The following is a 13,243-nucleotide window of genomic DNA, read 5'->3' on the forward strand; positions in this document are numbered from 1 at the left end:
GGCTGATTTGATAACCATCAACTCCAGTTTCCTACTTTTTCCCTCACAACTCCATCATTAAAGGTCTATGGGACTTGTGAATATATTTAATGACCCAGTCTCAACTGCCCTCTGTGGCAAAGAATTCTTAAATGTGTGACCCCTTATTCTGAGATTATGCCCAGTTGTCCTTTTGTCTCCAAGAGGAAACAAATGCTCCACATCTAACCTGTCAAGTTCTCCAAACTTGTACCTTTCAATGAGGTCACCTCTCATTCTTCTATATTCCAATGAGGTAGTATAGTCTACTCAACCTGTCCTCCTAAGAGGGTCCCTCCACATCTAGTCCACTGGACTGGTAGCTTCTCTGGACTTTTTCTAATACCTAGATCTTTCATTAGATAAAGGGTCCAAAATGGTTCACAGTATTCCAGCTGTGCTCAGAACAGTACCATGTATAACTTTAGCAAAACTGCCCTATTTCTCACCATCACAGTAGGAAACAGATCCAATGTCGTAACAAAGTACTTACGAAATGTGAAAAAGGGCCCCTTTAACTTTCTGAGCACTTAAAAATACAATATTGGTTAGGTGCTAAAATAGGTAGAGTTAAATTCTGATGTCATTAGTGCGATGGAAGCTGCCTTCAGTTACAGGAAAACAAGTTCTGGTCAGATTTTAGATTGGCAGCCTCAGTACAAATCTCTCTAATATTTAAGTACCAATAGCAGAATTTAGTGAATAATTTGTGCTCAAAAAGGTTTTTGCCATGCTGTAAATCTTAAAGAAAATCTAAACTACCAGATTGTAAAGGTTTCCAAAATATTTTGGAACTGATTAAGTATTCTGACATTAAGGTGAAACAAGTGCACGTAGAGAGTAATGACTTTTCCAAATATTGTCTTAAAAATACTTCAGCACGACCAAATTAAAACATATAATATTGGTGAATAAACTTTATAATTCTAACTGCTTTTCAAATCTGAAGAAAGCAACAGTCAAAATCTGCACTCTTTAACAAGATCTTAGTCAGTCTAGAGCTTTTCAGAGGTAAAAATTAAGTAGAATGTTGAAGATACACTCTATTGTAAAATAAATACAATCTATTAGATTAGATTAGATTATCTAGTGTGAAAACAGGCCCTTTGGCTCAACAAGTCCACACTGACCCTCCGAAGAGTAACTCCCCAAACCCATTTCCCTCTGACTAACGCACCTAACCTATGGGCAATTTAGCATGGCCAATTCACCTGACCTGCACATCTTTGGACCGCGGGAAGAAACCGGAGCACCCGGGAGGAAACCCACGCAGACATGGGGAGAATGTGCAAACTCCACACAGACAGTTGCCAGAGGCTGAAATTGAAGCTGGGACCCTGGCGGTGTGTGCAGGGTACATGTGCATGGGAGTGAGGGGGTCACGATCCACTTAATATTTTAAAAAGTAACAGTCACCCAACTCTCGCACCATTCCAACTTATCCAGAGAACTGCTCATATCAAGCAAATGGTGCGAAGTATTACTCTGGCATTAATTACAAATACGATACTTAAAGCAGGCTAGATAATTTAGTCATTTAAGGAGCAATTCTTTTTGTTAATGTCCATTTACTTATCATTCCAATACAAAGCCACAATAATTGTGTACAGAGAAATACACCCTGTCTTCTTGGTAAGCTCAGTCCCAAGAACCCAAAACAGAAGACAAAGCCAGAAAGTCCCAGGATTGGAGCTGAGGGGATTAGATGATCTTGAGGGAATCCAGTGTCATATTTTTGCCCACATGAATCCGAATAGGCAAGAGTCATTGGTAAATCCTTTAGTGCTTGGAACTTGTATCTCAGCATTGATTTGTAGACACCAGTGTTGGACTGGGATGTACAAAGTTACAAATCACACAACACCAGGTTATAGTCCGGCAGGTTTATTTGGAAGCACTAGGTTTTGGAGTGCTGCTCCTTCATCAGGTGGTTGTGGCACTGTTGGATTATAACCTGATGTAGTGGGGTTTTTAGCTTTGTATCTCAGAATTGTTATCATTGGCCTGGCAATATCAGGTCTTCTACCGATAGTAGTTTCTTTAGTCTGTGTCTTGTAATATTCATCATGGGCCTAATGTTTAGTGGATGGAATAAATGGGTAATACTTTAACTCATTATTTGAGAAAAGATAGCATTTTTAAAAATACATATTTATTTCGACTTGGAGGAACTTCTGAGTAGAAGGCAATAGTAAACCAAACGTGAAACGGAGTCAAAAGCTGGCATGCTGTACTGATGCTACAAAAATTAACCTTTCCACTATTTATAAAAAGTAAAAAAGCTTTTGCTTTTAAGTAATATAATGCAGTCATAATCAATGTTAACAAGGAATGAATTTGCAAAAACAGGTTTAGTTAAAACAGCTCTACTTTGATTATTTTCTGTTCATTGGGCAGCAATTATTATTCACAGTTAATTTCAAGTACAAACCTGTAACCACAAACTGGAATACACAATTTTTATAGCAAGATTATATTTCCTACTGGTTGAAAAAACCATATTGAGCGAATTGATCTTGGGTGCATCGAATGATTCAGCAAAATTTCCATGTTTTCAGATTGTTTAAAAATGTGTGGACTTTGAAAACAGAACCATGGGGAGCATAGAGAGATTTTTAGAACAAACTGTCTGGAATTAACCAGGGAGAGAGCTATTTTACATCTGAAAATGAACCATGAAACATGAGGTAGGCCATTCAGTCTACCAAATCTGCTCCAATGAGATCATGGCTGAGCTGACAATCCTCAACTTCACTTCCCTGCTGCTTCTCAATAACACATGATTCCCCATCTAATTTAAAATTTTAATTATATCTTAATGCTCTTATTTACTCATGCATTTCTTATTTACTCATACTCTGAGCATTGTATTCCTTCCTATCTCACAACACGTGAATACATTTCATGTATTCCTAACCTGCACTATTGCCATGCTGATCCTTTACCAGTTCTCCTCCTCGCAAGCACATGACCTCCCAAAACCCTCACCCTAATCAATTAAATTTACTATCCATTACAATGCACGCTACACAAGGTTACTTAGATGCATTTAAGAAATTTCAATATCTCAACTGGAGGCAGTAAAACTTTCACTATCCTTACTAGTTTTGCAAGATCTGAAAATATCCTGTTTCCAAATCAAATATCCAATTGCAAATTGGTAACAGTTATGGTCCCAAAGTTAAACCTGAGCCATACCATTCAGCTCTCTCCTTCAGCAATGGATTCTGGATTAGTGGTGCTGGAAGAGCACAGCAGTTCAGGCAGCATCCAAGGAGCTTCAAAATCGACGTTTCGGGCAAAAGCCCTTCATCAGGAATAAAGGCAGTGAGCCTGAAGCATGGAGAGATAAGCTAGAGGAGGGTGGGGGTGGGGAGAAAGTAGCATAGAATACAATGGGTGAGTGGGGGAGCGGATGAAGGTGATAGGTCAGGGAGGAGAGGGTGGAGTGGATAGGTGGAAAAGGAGATAGGCAGGTAGGACAAGTCCGGACAAGTCATGGGGACAGTGCTGAGCTGGAAGCTTGGAACTAGGGTGAGGTGGGGGAAGGGGAAATGAGGAAACTGTTGAAGTCCACATTGATGCCCTGGAGTTGAAGTGTTCCGAGGCGGAAGATGAGGCATTCTTCCTCCAGGCGTCTGGGTGGTGAGGGAGTGGTGGTGAAGGAGGCCCAGGACCTCCACGTCCTTGGCAGAGTGGGAGGGGGAGTTGCAATGTTGGGCCATGGGGTGGTGTGGTTGATTGGTGCGGGTGTCCCAGAGATGTTCCCTAAAGCGCTCTGCTAGGAGGCGCCCAGTCTCCCCAATGTAGAGGAGACCGCATCGGGAGCAACGGATACAATAAATGATATTAGTGGATGTGCAAGTAAAACTTTGATGGATGTGGAAGGCTCCTTTAGGGCCTTGGATAGAGGTGAGGGGGAAGGTGTGGGCACAGGTTTTACAGTTCCTGCGGTGGCAGGGGAAAGTGCCAGGATGGGAGGGTGGGTTGTAGGGGGGTGTGGACCTGACCAGGTAGTCACGGAGGGAACGGTCTTTGCGGAAGGCGGAAATATATTCCTGGTGGTGGGGTCCGTTTGGAGGTGGCGGAAATGTCAGCGGATGATTTGGTTTATGCGAAGGTTGGTAGGGTGGAAGGTGAGCACCATGGGCATTCTGTCCTTGTTACGGTTGGAGAGGTGGGGTCTGAGGGCGGAGGTGCAGGATGTGGACGAGATGCATTGGAGGGCATCTTTAGCCACGTGGAAGGGAAATTGTGGTCTCTAAAGAAGGAGGCCATCTGGTGTGTTCTGTGGTGGAACTGGTCCTCCTGGGAGCACTCACCCATTGTACTCTATGATACTTTCTCCCCACCCCCACCCTCCTCTAGCTTATCTCTCCACGCTTCATGCTCACTGCCTTTACTCCTGATGAAGGGCTTTTGCCCGAAACGTCGATTTCGAAGCTCCTTGGATGCTGCCTGAACTGCTGTGCTCTTCCAGCACCACTAATCCAGAATCTGATTTCCAGCATCTGCAGTCATTGTTTTTACCTCTCTCCTCAGCAAGCTTTGCATTTATGCAGATTTTTCATGACTGTATTATTAGTTCTTCCACAGTTCAGTTGGATCATTTAAAACAAAAGGCTTGAGCTTCTGATTGCTCTGTACTGAATAAGTGCAGTAAACATCACCCCTGGATACAAAAGAAGCTGATATTCCAACATGTACAGAGGAAGTATCACATGATCAGAAATGCAGTATTCCAGATGAACATAGGATTGTCCGCCCTCTCACTGGTGGATTCCGAAGATTCCACTATACAAATTTGAAGACAACTACAGAGATTATTGGAAAACTGATCGCTGATTGAGATAAACATCACAAAAAACCCAGACTAAAAAAAGTCATACTGCAATTTGTGACCGTTTGCTGTGTAACAGCTGGTTGCTAAGCTTATATTACCTATTATCAAAGTGATTATATTCCAAGTACATGATAACTGAGAAAAACACTATAAAAACATGCTTCTCCTTTGTTTCTCAAAGTACTAACAATCAATGTTATTATTTACACAAAATTGAAAATGGGTTAATGAATCGATAGTTGCTCATACATTTAGTATTTTTCTGATTTTGGGCTTGACATTAAACAATCAACTATGGTCAAATATGGTAAAGGCCCATCAAAACTGGCCTCAAGTCTCCCAGCACACATTGTAATGAATATAATCTGTGCGGTAAGTATCACCTAGTCTAGTCAGATTCCCACTGAAATGTGCACACACACACATTCCTGGCAATAATTTAGCGCCATTTCCTTCCGAAGTTGTCAGCCCAAATTCTTCAATTTGCTGTTCATCCTGGAAATCTTGTCTACCTTTTTAGCTCAAGAATTTGGTGGGTGAGGGTGGGGTGGTTAACATCTTACTCAATGCAGTTTATTGTATGAAACTCAAACATACTGAAGCGAAGTCTGGGCGCCCTGGTATTTGCATCACATTCCTCGACGTGATGGTACAGAGAACAGCGAACGGAGAATTCACTACAAGGGTATACAGGAACACCACACACACAGACCAAGTCCTAAACTATGAAAGTAACCACCCCAACACACACAAACGAAGCTGCATCAGGACACTATTCAAAAGGGCCACAACACACTGCAGTACACCAGAACTGCAAAAAGGGGAGGAGGAACACCTATACAAGGTATTCGCCAAAAACGGATACCCGCGCAACTTCATCAACAGATGCCTAAGAGAAAGACCACGGAACGAGGACATACCACAACCAAAAGGACTAGCCACACTACCATACATCAGGAGCATCTCGGAACTGACAGCCAGACTACTGCGACCCCTAGGACTCATAACGGCACACAAACCAACAGCCACACTCAGACAATAACTCACCAGAACGAAGGACCCGATACCCAACATGAGCAAAACTAATGTAGTGTACAAAATAGCATGCAAGGACTGCACAAACACTATATAGGACAAACAGGAAGACAGCTAACTATCCGCATACATGAACATCAACTAGCCACGAAACGACACGACCAGCTATCCTTAGTAGCCACACACGCAGACAACAAGCAACATGAATTCGACTGGGACAACACTACGACCATAGGGCAAGCCAGACAGAGAACAGCCTGTGAATTCCTAGAGGCATGGCATTCATCCACAAACTCCATCAACAAACACATCGACCTGGACCCAATATACCGGCCACTACAGCGGACAGCTGAAACTGACAACCGGAAGCGGCAGGGACAGGCCACTATAAACACCGGGGGAAACATCAAAGAAGCGCTTCACAGGAGGCTCCCAAGCACTGATGACGTCGCCTAGCCAGGGGACGAAACGTTTGCAACAAAAACTTCCAGCTCGGCGAACAGAACCACAACATTTGCATCACAAATTTTAATATGCAGGTTGAGCAAGCAATTAGGATTAATGGAAATGGGATTATTGCAAAAGCAATAGAATGTAAAATTAGGTAGGCTTTACAGTTGTATAAGGCACAGGTGTGACAACATCTATACGAGGGCATAGCTTTGTTCCCTGCATTTGAAACAAAAACAGAATTGTATTAGCAGTTCAGAGAAGACTCACTGGAATCATTCCTGAGATGAAAGACTTACTTTTTGAAGACAACTCAACATGAATCCAAGTTAGGACTTTAGACATTAGATTGAAGAATGAGATGTGATTTCAAGATCTAGGATCCTAAGGAACTTGGTATAGTGGATACTGTTAAGATATTTCCGCTTGCAGAAAATGATGATAACTAGGGACGCCGTTTCAGTTGGTCTAGGATGAGATTTCGGAGGGTCATGGAATAATTTTCTTCCCTCAAAAAGTAATGGAGGCTGGATCACTGAATTTACTAATGACTCATGCTAGATACCAGATTTTTTTGACAGGCAAGGGAGTCCAGTGTGAAAGGGTGTAGGCAGAAAATGGAATTAAGATCACAACCAGATCCAGTCATGATCTTAATGGAAAGAGCAGGTTGAAAGTGCTAAATGGCACTCTTCTTCCCAACCAATAACACACCACTGCTACTTCCAGTCCTAGGTATTCACTTTGGTAACTTGTGTTAAAACGACAGGTAATTGTAATTCATAATGCAATTGGTGATTTAGGTACCAGTACCAGAATACAGTAGGCAGAAGCAGAGCAAACCTCCATGCACCATGCCCAAAAGTAAACCTTAAAACTAACCTTCAAAACATTCTATTGCATAAAAATAAATTTTGTATAATAATTATCCAAATGACATTGCCTACCTGTTCTAAACCAGGTCAAGTTTGAACCAACCAAGAACTGGACAGACACCATGCAGACCATCTACACCTAGAAAGAAAACGTCTCACTGCTTTGGGCTGGATTTGAACTAAGTCTCAAAGAAAAACCCACATTCTCAAACTGTGAACCCTAGTTCTAAATTGTCTCAAGAGAAAACACAAGCAAGCATTCAGTTGTGGGAGGAAATGACAGTGGCTCTGTCTGACCCAAAGTTTTCAATCCCCTCTTGTTGCAGGGAAGGTGCTAGAGGACTGAAGGACAGCTAATGTGATGCCATTTTTCAAAAAAGGGTTGGAGAGATAAACCAGGGAATTACAGACAGGTGAGTCTCAAAATCAGTAGTAGGGAAACTACTGGAGACAATTCTGAAGGAGAAAACGAATCTCTACTTGATGATATGGGATAGTCAGCATGGCTTCTTCAGAGCACACTCGTGCCTAACAAATTTGTTAGTATTTTTCCAAGGCGATGATCAGGTGCATAGGTGATGGTAATGCAGCTGATGTAGATTATATGGATTTCAGCCAAGTTTCTGACGAAGTCCCACACGGGAGACTGATCATGATGATAAGAGCACTGGCATCCAGGGATTCAAAATTGACTTAGTGAGAGGAGACAGAGGTAGACAGAAGGTTGTTTGTGAGGCCAATGTCCAGTTGCGTACCACAAGAATCAGCAGTGTTCCTTGTTCTTCCTGACATAATAGTGAAGCTGGTCTGGAGTTACTGGAAGATACAGATGGGTTGGTCAGATGTAATTTAACTCTGATAAGTGTGCAGCAATGCATTTTGAAACCAACAAGACAAGGCAGTACTCAATGAATGACAGGAAAATTTAACAAGGTGGTTAAGGAGGCATACACAACACTTGCCTTTGTCAGTCTTGGCAAAAGTTATAACGGCAGTGAGGTCATTAGATTAGATTACTTAGTGTGGAAACAGGCCCTTCGGCCCAACAAGTCCACACCGACCCACTGAAGCGCAACCCACCCAGACTCATTCCCCTACATTTACCCCCGCACCTAACACTACGGGCAATTTAGCATGGCCAATTCACCTGACCTGCACATTTTTGGACTGTGGGAGGAAACCGGAGCACCCGGAGGAAACCCACACGGACACGGGGAGAATGTGCAAACTCCACACAGTCAGTCGCCTGAGGCGGGAATTGAACCTGGGTCTCTGGCGCTGTGAGGCAACAGTGCTAACCACTGTGCCACCGTGCCCCCCACATGTTAGAGCAGTACAGAATATTTGGTTAGGCCATAGTTGGAGTGGTGTGTGCTGCACTGGTTGCCACATTATAAGGAAGGATGTGACTGTACTGGAGGTGTGCAGAGGAGATTCATCAGAATGTTGCCTGGGTTGGAATGTTTTAGTCATGGAGGGAGGCTGGATAGGTTTAGGTTGTTTTCTTTAGAACAGAGAAAGCGGAAAAGGGGGGGGGGGGGGTTGATTGAGGTCTAAGATTACAAGGAGCACAGGGTGGATAGGAAGCAGTTCCCCTGATCTGAAGGGCTAATAACAAAGGGACATAATTTTAAGGTGAAGGGCAAGAGGTTTAGAGGGGGGCTTGAGGAAAAAGACTTTCACAGAGGTGGCGTGAATCTGGAATACACTGACTAAGAAAATCTCAACTCTAGTACTTGAAACGAGAATGTTCAAGACTAAGTGCTGGAAAGAGAGATTAGTGTAGATAGGTCAGTGCAGATCCAAAATGGGCTGAAGGGCTTCTTTAGTGCTATGGTTCTATGACTATGAAACATCACCCACAAAATTCAAACATTCAGAATCTGTTATTTTTCCAATGTGATCAATGGCATTTTTAGTATCTCAATAATGCGTTGGCCTAGTGGTATTATGGCTTGACTGTTCATCCAGAAACCCAGAATAACGTTTGGGGACCTAGCTTCGAAGCCTGCCACGACAGATGGTGGAATCTGAACTTAAAAAAATTCTGGAAATTAAGATTCGACCGATGACCATGAAACCATTGCCAAATTGTTGGAAAAACCCATGTGGTTCACTAGTGTCCTTCAGGCAAGGAACTCTGCCAGCCTTACCTGGTCTGGCCTACATGTGACTCCAGAGCTACATCAATTGTGCTCAAACAGCCTAGCAAGCCACCCGATTGTATCAATCACTAGAAAGTCACAACGAAGAAATGAAACACGACAGACCACCTGGCATCAACCAGAAAAAGACAACAGCAAAAACACAAACCACCCTGTTGATCATGCAAAGACCTCAACAACATCTGGGGGCTACTGCCAAAATTAGGTGAGCTGTCTCACAGACTAGTCAAGCAATAGCCTAACATACGATTCTGTAAGAATGACTACCTTGCAGATAACCATCACCATCCCTGGATACGGCCTGTCCCACCGGCAGAACATACCCAGTAGAGGTGGCAGCACAATTGTACACAGTCAAAAGGGAGTTGCCCTGGGAGTCCTTGACATCAACTGTGGACCCCATGAAGTCTCATGGCTTCAGGTTAAACATGGGCAAACAAACCTTTCCTGGTTACAGCAGCATTACTGATTGAGCTGGTTGGGTCCTAAAGGACGTAACTGCAAGACTGCATCTGCGGCAGGTGGTGAAGGAATCAAAAGGAGAAAACATACTTTACCTCATCCATGCTAATCTGTCGGCTGCAGAGGCATCTGTCCATGACAGTATAGGTAAAAGTGACCACCGCACTGTCCTTGTGGAGATGAAGTCCTGCCTTCACATTGAGAATAACCTCCAACGTGTTTTGTAGCACTGTGTTAAATGGGACAGACTTTGAACCAATCTAGCAACTCCATGACGCGCTGTGGGCCAACAGCAGAAATGTACTCCAGTACAATCTAAAACATCATGGCCTGGCATATCCCCCACTTAACCATTACCATCAAGCCAGAGAATCAACCCTGGTTCAATGGAGTGCAGGAGGGCACGTCATGATCAGCATACCTAAAAATGAGGTATCAACCTGGTGAAGCTATCAAACAGGATGACTTGCATGCCAAAGGGCAAAAGCAGCAAATGATAGAGCTAAGTGACCCTGCAACCAATGGATAAGATCTAAGCTCTGCAGTCCTTCCAATCCAATCATGAATGATAGTGGACAAATAAACAACGCACTTGCGGATAATGCTCCGAAATATCCCCATCCTCAATGATGGAGGGGCCAAGCACATTAATGCAAACGATAAAGCTGGTGCATTCACAACAATCTTCAGTCAGAAGTGCCGAGTTGATGGTCCATCTCCAGTCAATACCAGTTTCCAGCCAATTCGATTCACTCCACGTGATATCAAGAAATTGCTGGAGGCACTGGATACTGTAAAAGCAATGGACCCTGATAACACTTCAGCAATAGTACTTAAGACATGTGCTCCAGAACTTGCCGGTCCCTCGCCAAGCTCTTCCAGTAGTTACAACACTGGCATCTATCCGACAAGGTAGAACACTGCCAGGATATGTTCCGAATATAAGCAGGACAAATCCAATCCAGCCAATTATTGCCCAGTCTACTCTCCATCATCAGTAAAGTGCTGGAAGGGTTCCTCAACAGTGCTATCAAGCAGCATCTGCTCAGCAACAACCTGCTCAGTTATGTCCAGCTTGGGTTTCGCCAGGGTCACTCAGCTCCTGATCTCATCACAGCCTTGTTTCAAATATGGTCAAAAGAGCCAAATTCCAGAGGGGAGGTGAGAGTGACAACCCTTGACATCAAAGCAGCATTTGACCTAGTATGGCATCAAGGTGCCCTAGCAAAACTGGAATCAATGGGTATCAGGGGCAAACTCTCCACTGGTTAGAGTCATACCTAGCACAAAGGAAGATGGTTGTGGTTGTGGAGCTTCAGTCATCTCAGCTCCAGAACATCTCTGCAGGAGTCCCTCAGGGTAGTGTCCTAGGCCCAATCTTCAGCTGCTTCATCAATGACCTTCTCTCTGTCATAAGGTCAGAAGTGAGGATGTTCGCTGATGTTTGTGCTGTTCAGCACCATTCATGACTCCTCAGATACTGAAACAGTCCATGCTCAAATGTAACAAGATCTGGACAATTTCCAAGCTTGGGCCGACAAATGCAGTAATATTTGGGCCACACAAATGCCAGACAATGACCATTACCAATAACAGCCACTCTAACCACTACCCCTTGATATTCAACTGTAGTACCATCACTGAATCTTCCATTGTCACCATCTTTGGTGTTACCATTGACCAGAAGCTCAACTGGACTCACCACACAAACAGTGGCTACAAGAGCAGGTCAGAGACTAGGGATATTCCAATGAGTAACTCACCACCTGACACCCCACAGTCTATCCATCATCTATAAGACACAAGTCAGAACCGTGATGGCGTACTCCCCACTTGCTTGGATGGGTGCAACTTAAGAAGGTTGACACCATCCAGGACAAAGCAAAGCAAACCACATGATTTACACCAGATCTACATTCAATCCCTCCACCACAGTAGCAGCAGTGTGTACTGTCTACAAGATGCATTGCAGAAATTCTTAGACAACATCTTCCAAACCCATGACCACTTTCACCTAGAAGGACAAAGGCAGCAGGTACTTGGGAACACCAGCAAGTTCCCCTCCAAGCCACTCACCACCCTGACTCGGAAATATACCGCTGTTCCTTCATAGTCATTGGGTCAAGATCCTAGAATTCCTTCCCTATTGGCATTGTGGGTCAACGCACAGCAAGTGGACTGCAGCAATTCAAGAAGGCAGCTCACCACCACTTTCTCAAGGGCAAATAGGGAACAGCTATTAATTCTGGCCAGCCAGCGATGCCCAAGTCCCACATATGAATAAAAAAAACTGCTCAACAGTGATTATTTTTAAGATTATCAGAAAAACTTTCAGTAAGCGTTTATACTAATGTCTCCAAGCCAAAGTTACATTGTCAAGTAATATTTGTTATCACCTTACATTTATCTCTACAAATATAAGGATTCACAGCATTTTAATTAAGTGGACCCATTCTTAGTAATAAAAATGTATGGGGGGGGGCGCACCGGAGAGAAAAGAGAGAGAAAAATTTCTGCATTCTAATGTGTAGTGCTTACAACTCTCAGCATGTACAGAAATCATAGCAGCTTTTAACTAGAATAAAGTCCCATCCTCCCCAAAGTTTCAGGACAAACTTTAAAGCCTACCAAAAAAATATTAATCAAAATTTCATGGTTCCTAAAAGCTAGAGAGAAATGCCGCCCTTCAGTATTAACCATTTAATTCCATTTATAATTTTGCAAAAGATCCTGTAGCCAAAAATAAAAAAGAATTTCTGCTTCAGAAAAAGCAAATATTTTCACATATACCTCTTTTTAAATGTGCTTTCACAAAGGGTTATGTTCAAGTTGCCACACAATGATAGTCAACTTATAAAGTTTATTAACACCTTCTGAAATACTCTAAGACTTTGAACAGAGCTACATTTAGAACAGTCAGTGGTTTTCTCAAAATAATGAAATATTACATTCCTGAATTGCAATGCAATCATACTTTTATTGGATAAATTACTGTTTGAATAATTACAGCACATACCACTATTCTGTGTTGAACCAATGCCACTGCTTTTGCTGGAGACAGAGGTACTACATGGCTGGGTCCCAGGTTGTGCTGATACGATTCGATTTACACCCCGATACAGCTTTCGGGAGAAGAGTTCATCACCATCATTGTCCTGAAGGGATGGTGACCGGGGTCTGAAATGCCGCCACCGGCATGCTTTTATGTTTGCTAGAATCTGCGTGAGGTCTCTAGAGGGGTGATCCGAGGTATTTATTTGTGAGGTATTGGCAAATTCGTTAAATGGAGAATGGGGTGGGGAAGAGAGTATCTCAGGATCCAACTGATGAAGAACAGCATCATTTTCCGTGTGCGCTCGGTCCAACAAAATCCTACGACCAAAAAATGAAAGAAT

General features: G+C 43.1%; 1 protein-coding gene across 4 annotated transcripts in view; it reads right to left on the reverse strand.

Moving 5' to 3' along the window:
* Positions 1-13,243, reverse strand: part of LOC122550081 (enhancer of polycomb homolog 1-like) — a 251,768-nt gene that overhangs the window by 15,626 nt on the left and 222,899 nt on the right. For all 4 annotated transcript variants that reach the window (XR_015757257.1, XM_043690607.2, XM_087987520.1 and 1 more), the window contains one exon: positions 12,865-13,220. Coding sequence is in view for 3 of the 4 variants with exons in the window: in XM_043690607.2 (XP_043546542.2) it covers positions 12,865-13,220 (356 nt within the window). In the remaining variant the exon portion in view is untranslated. The remainder of the gene's footprint in view (positions 1-12,864; positions 13,221-13,243) is intronic.

This window comes from Chiloscyllium plagiosum, unplaced genomic scaffold, assembly GCF_037043375.1.
Source record: "Chiloscyllium plagiosum isolate Xiang-an unplaced genomic scaffold, Cpla_swu_hap1 HiC_scaffold_5, whole genome shotgun sequence".
Classification (NCBI taxonomy): domain Eukaryota; kingdom Metazoa; phylum Chordata; class Chondrichthyes; order Orectolobiformes; family Hemiscylliidae; genus Chiloscyllium; species Chiloscyllium plagiosum.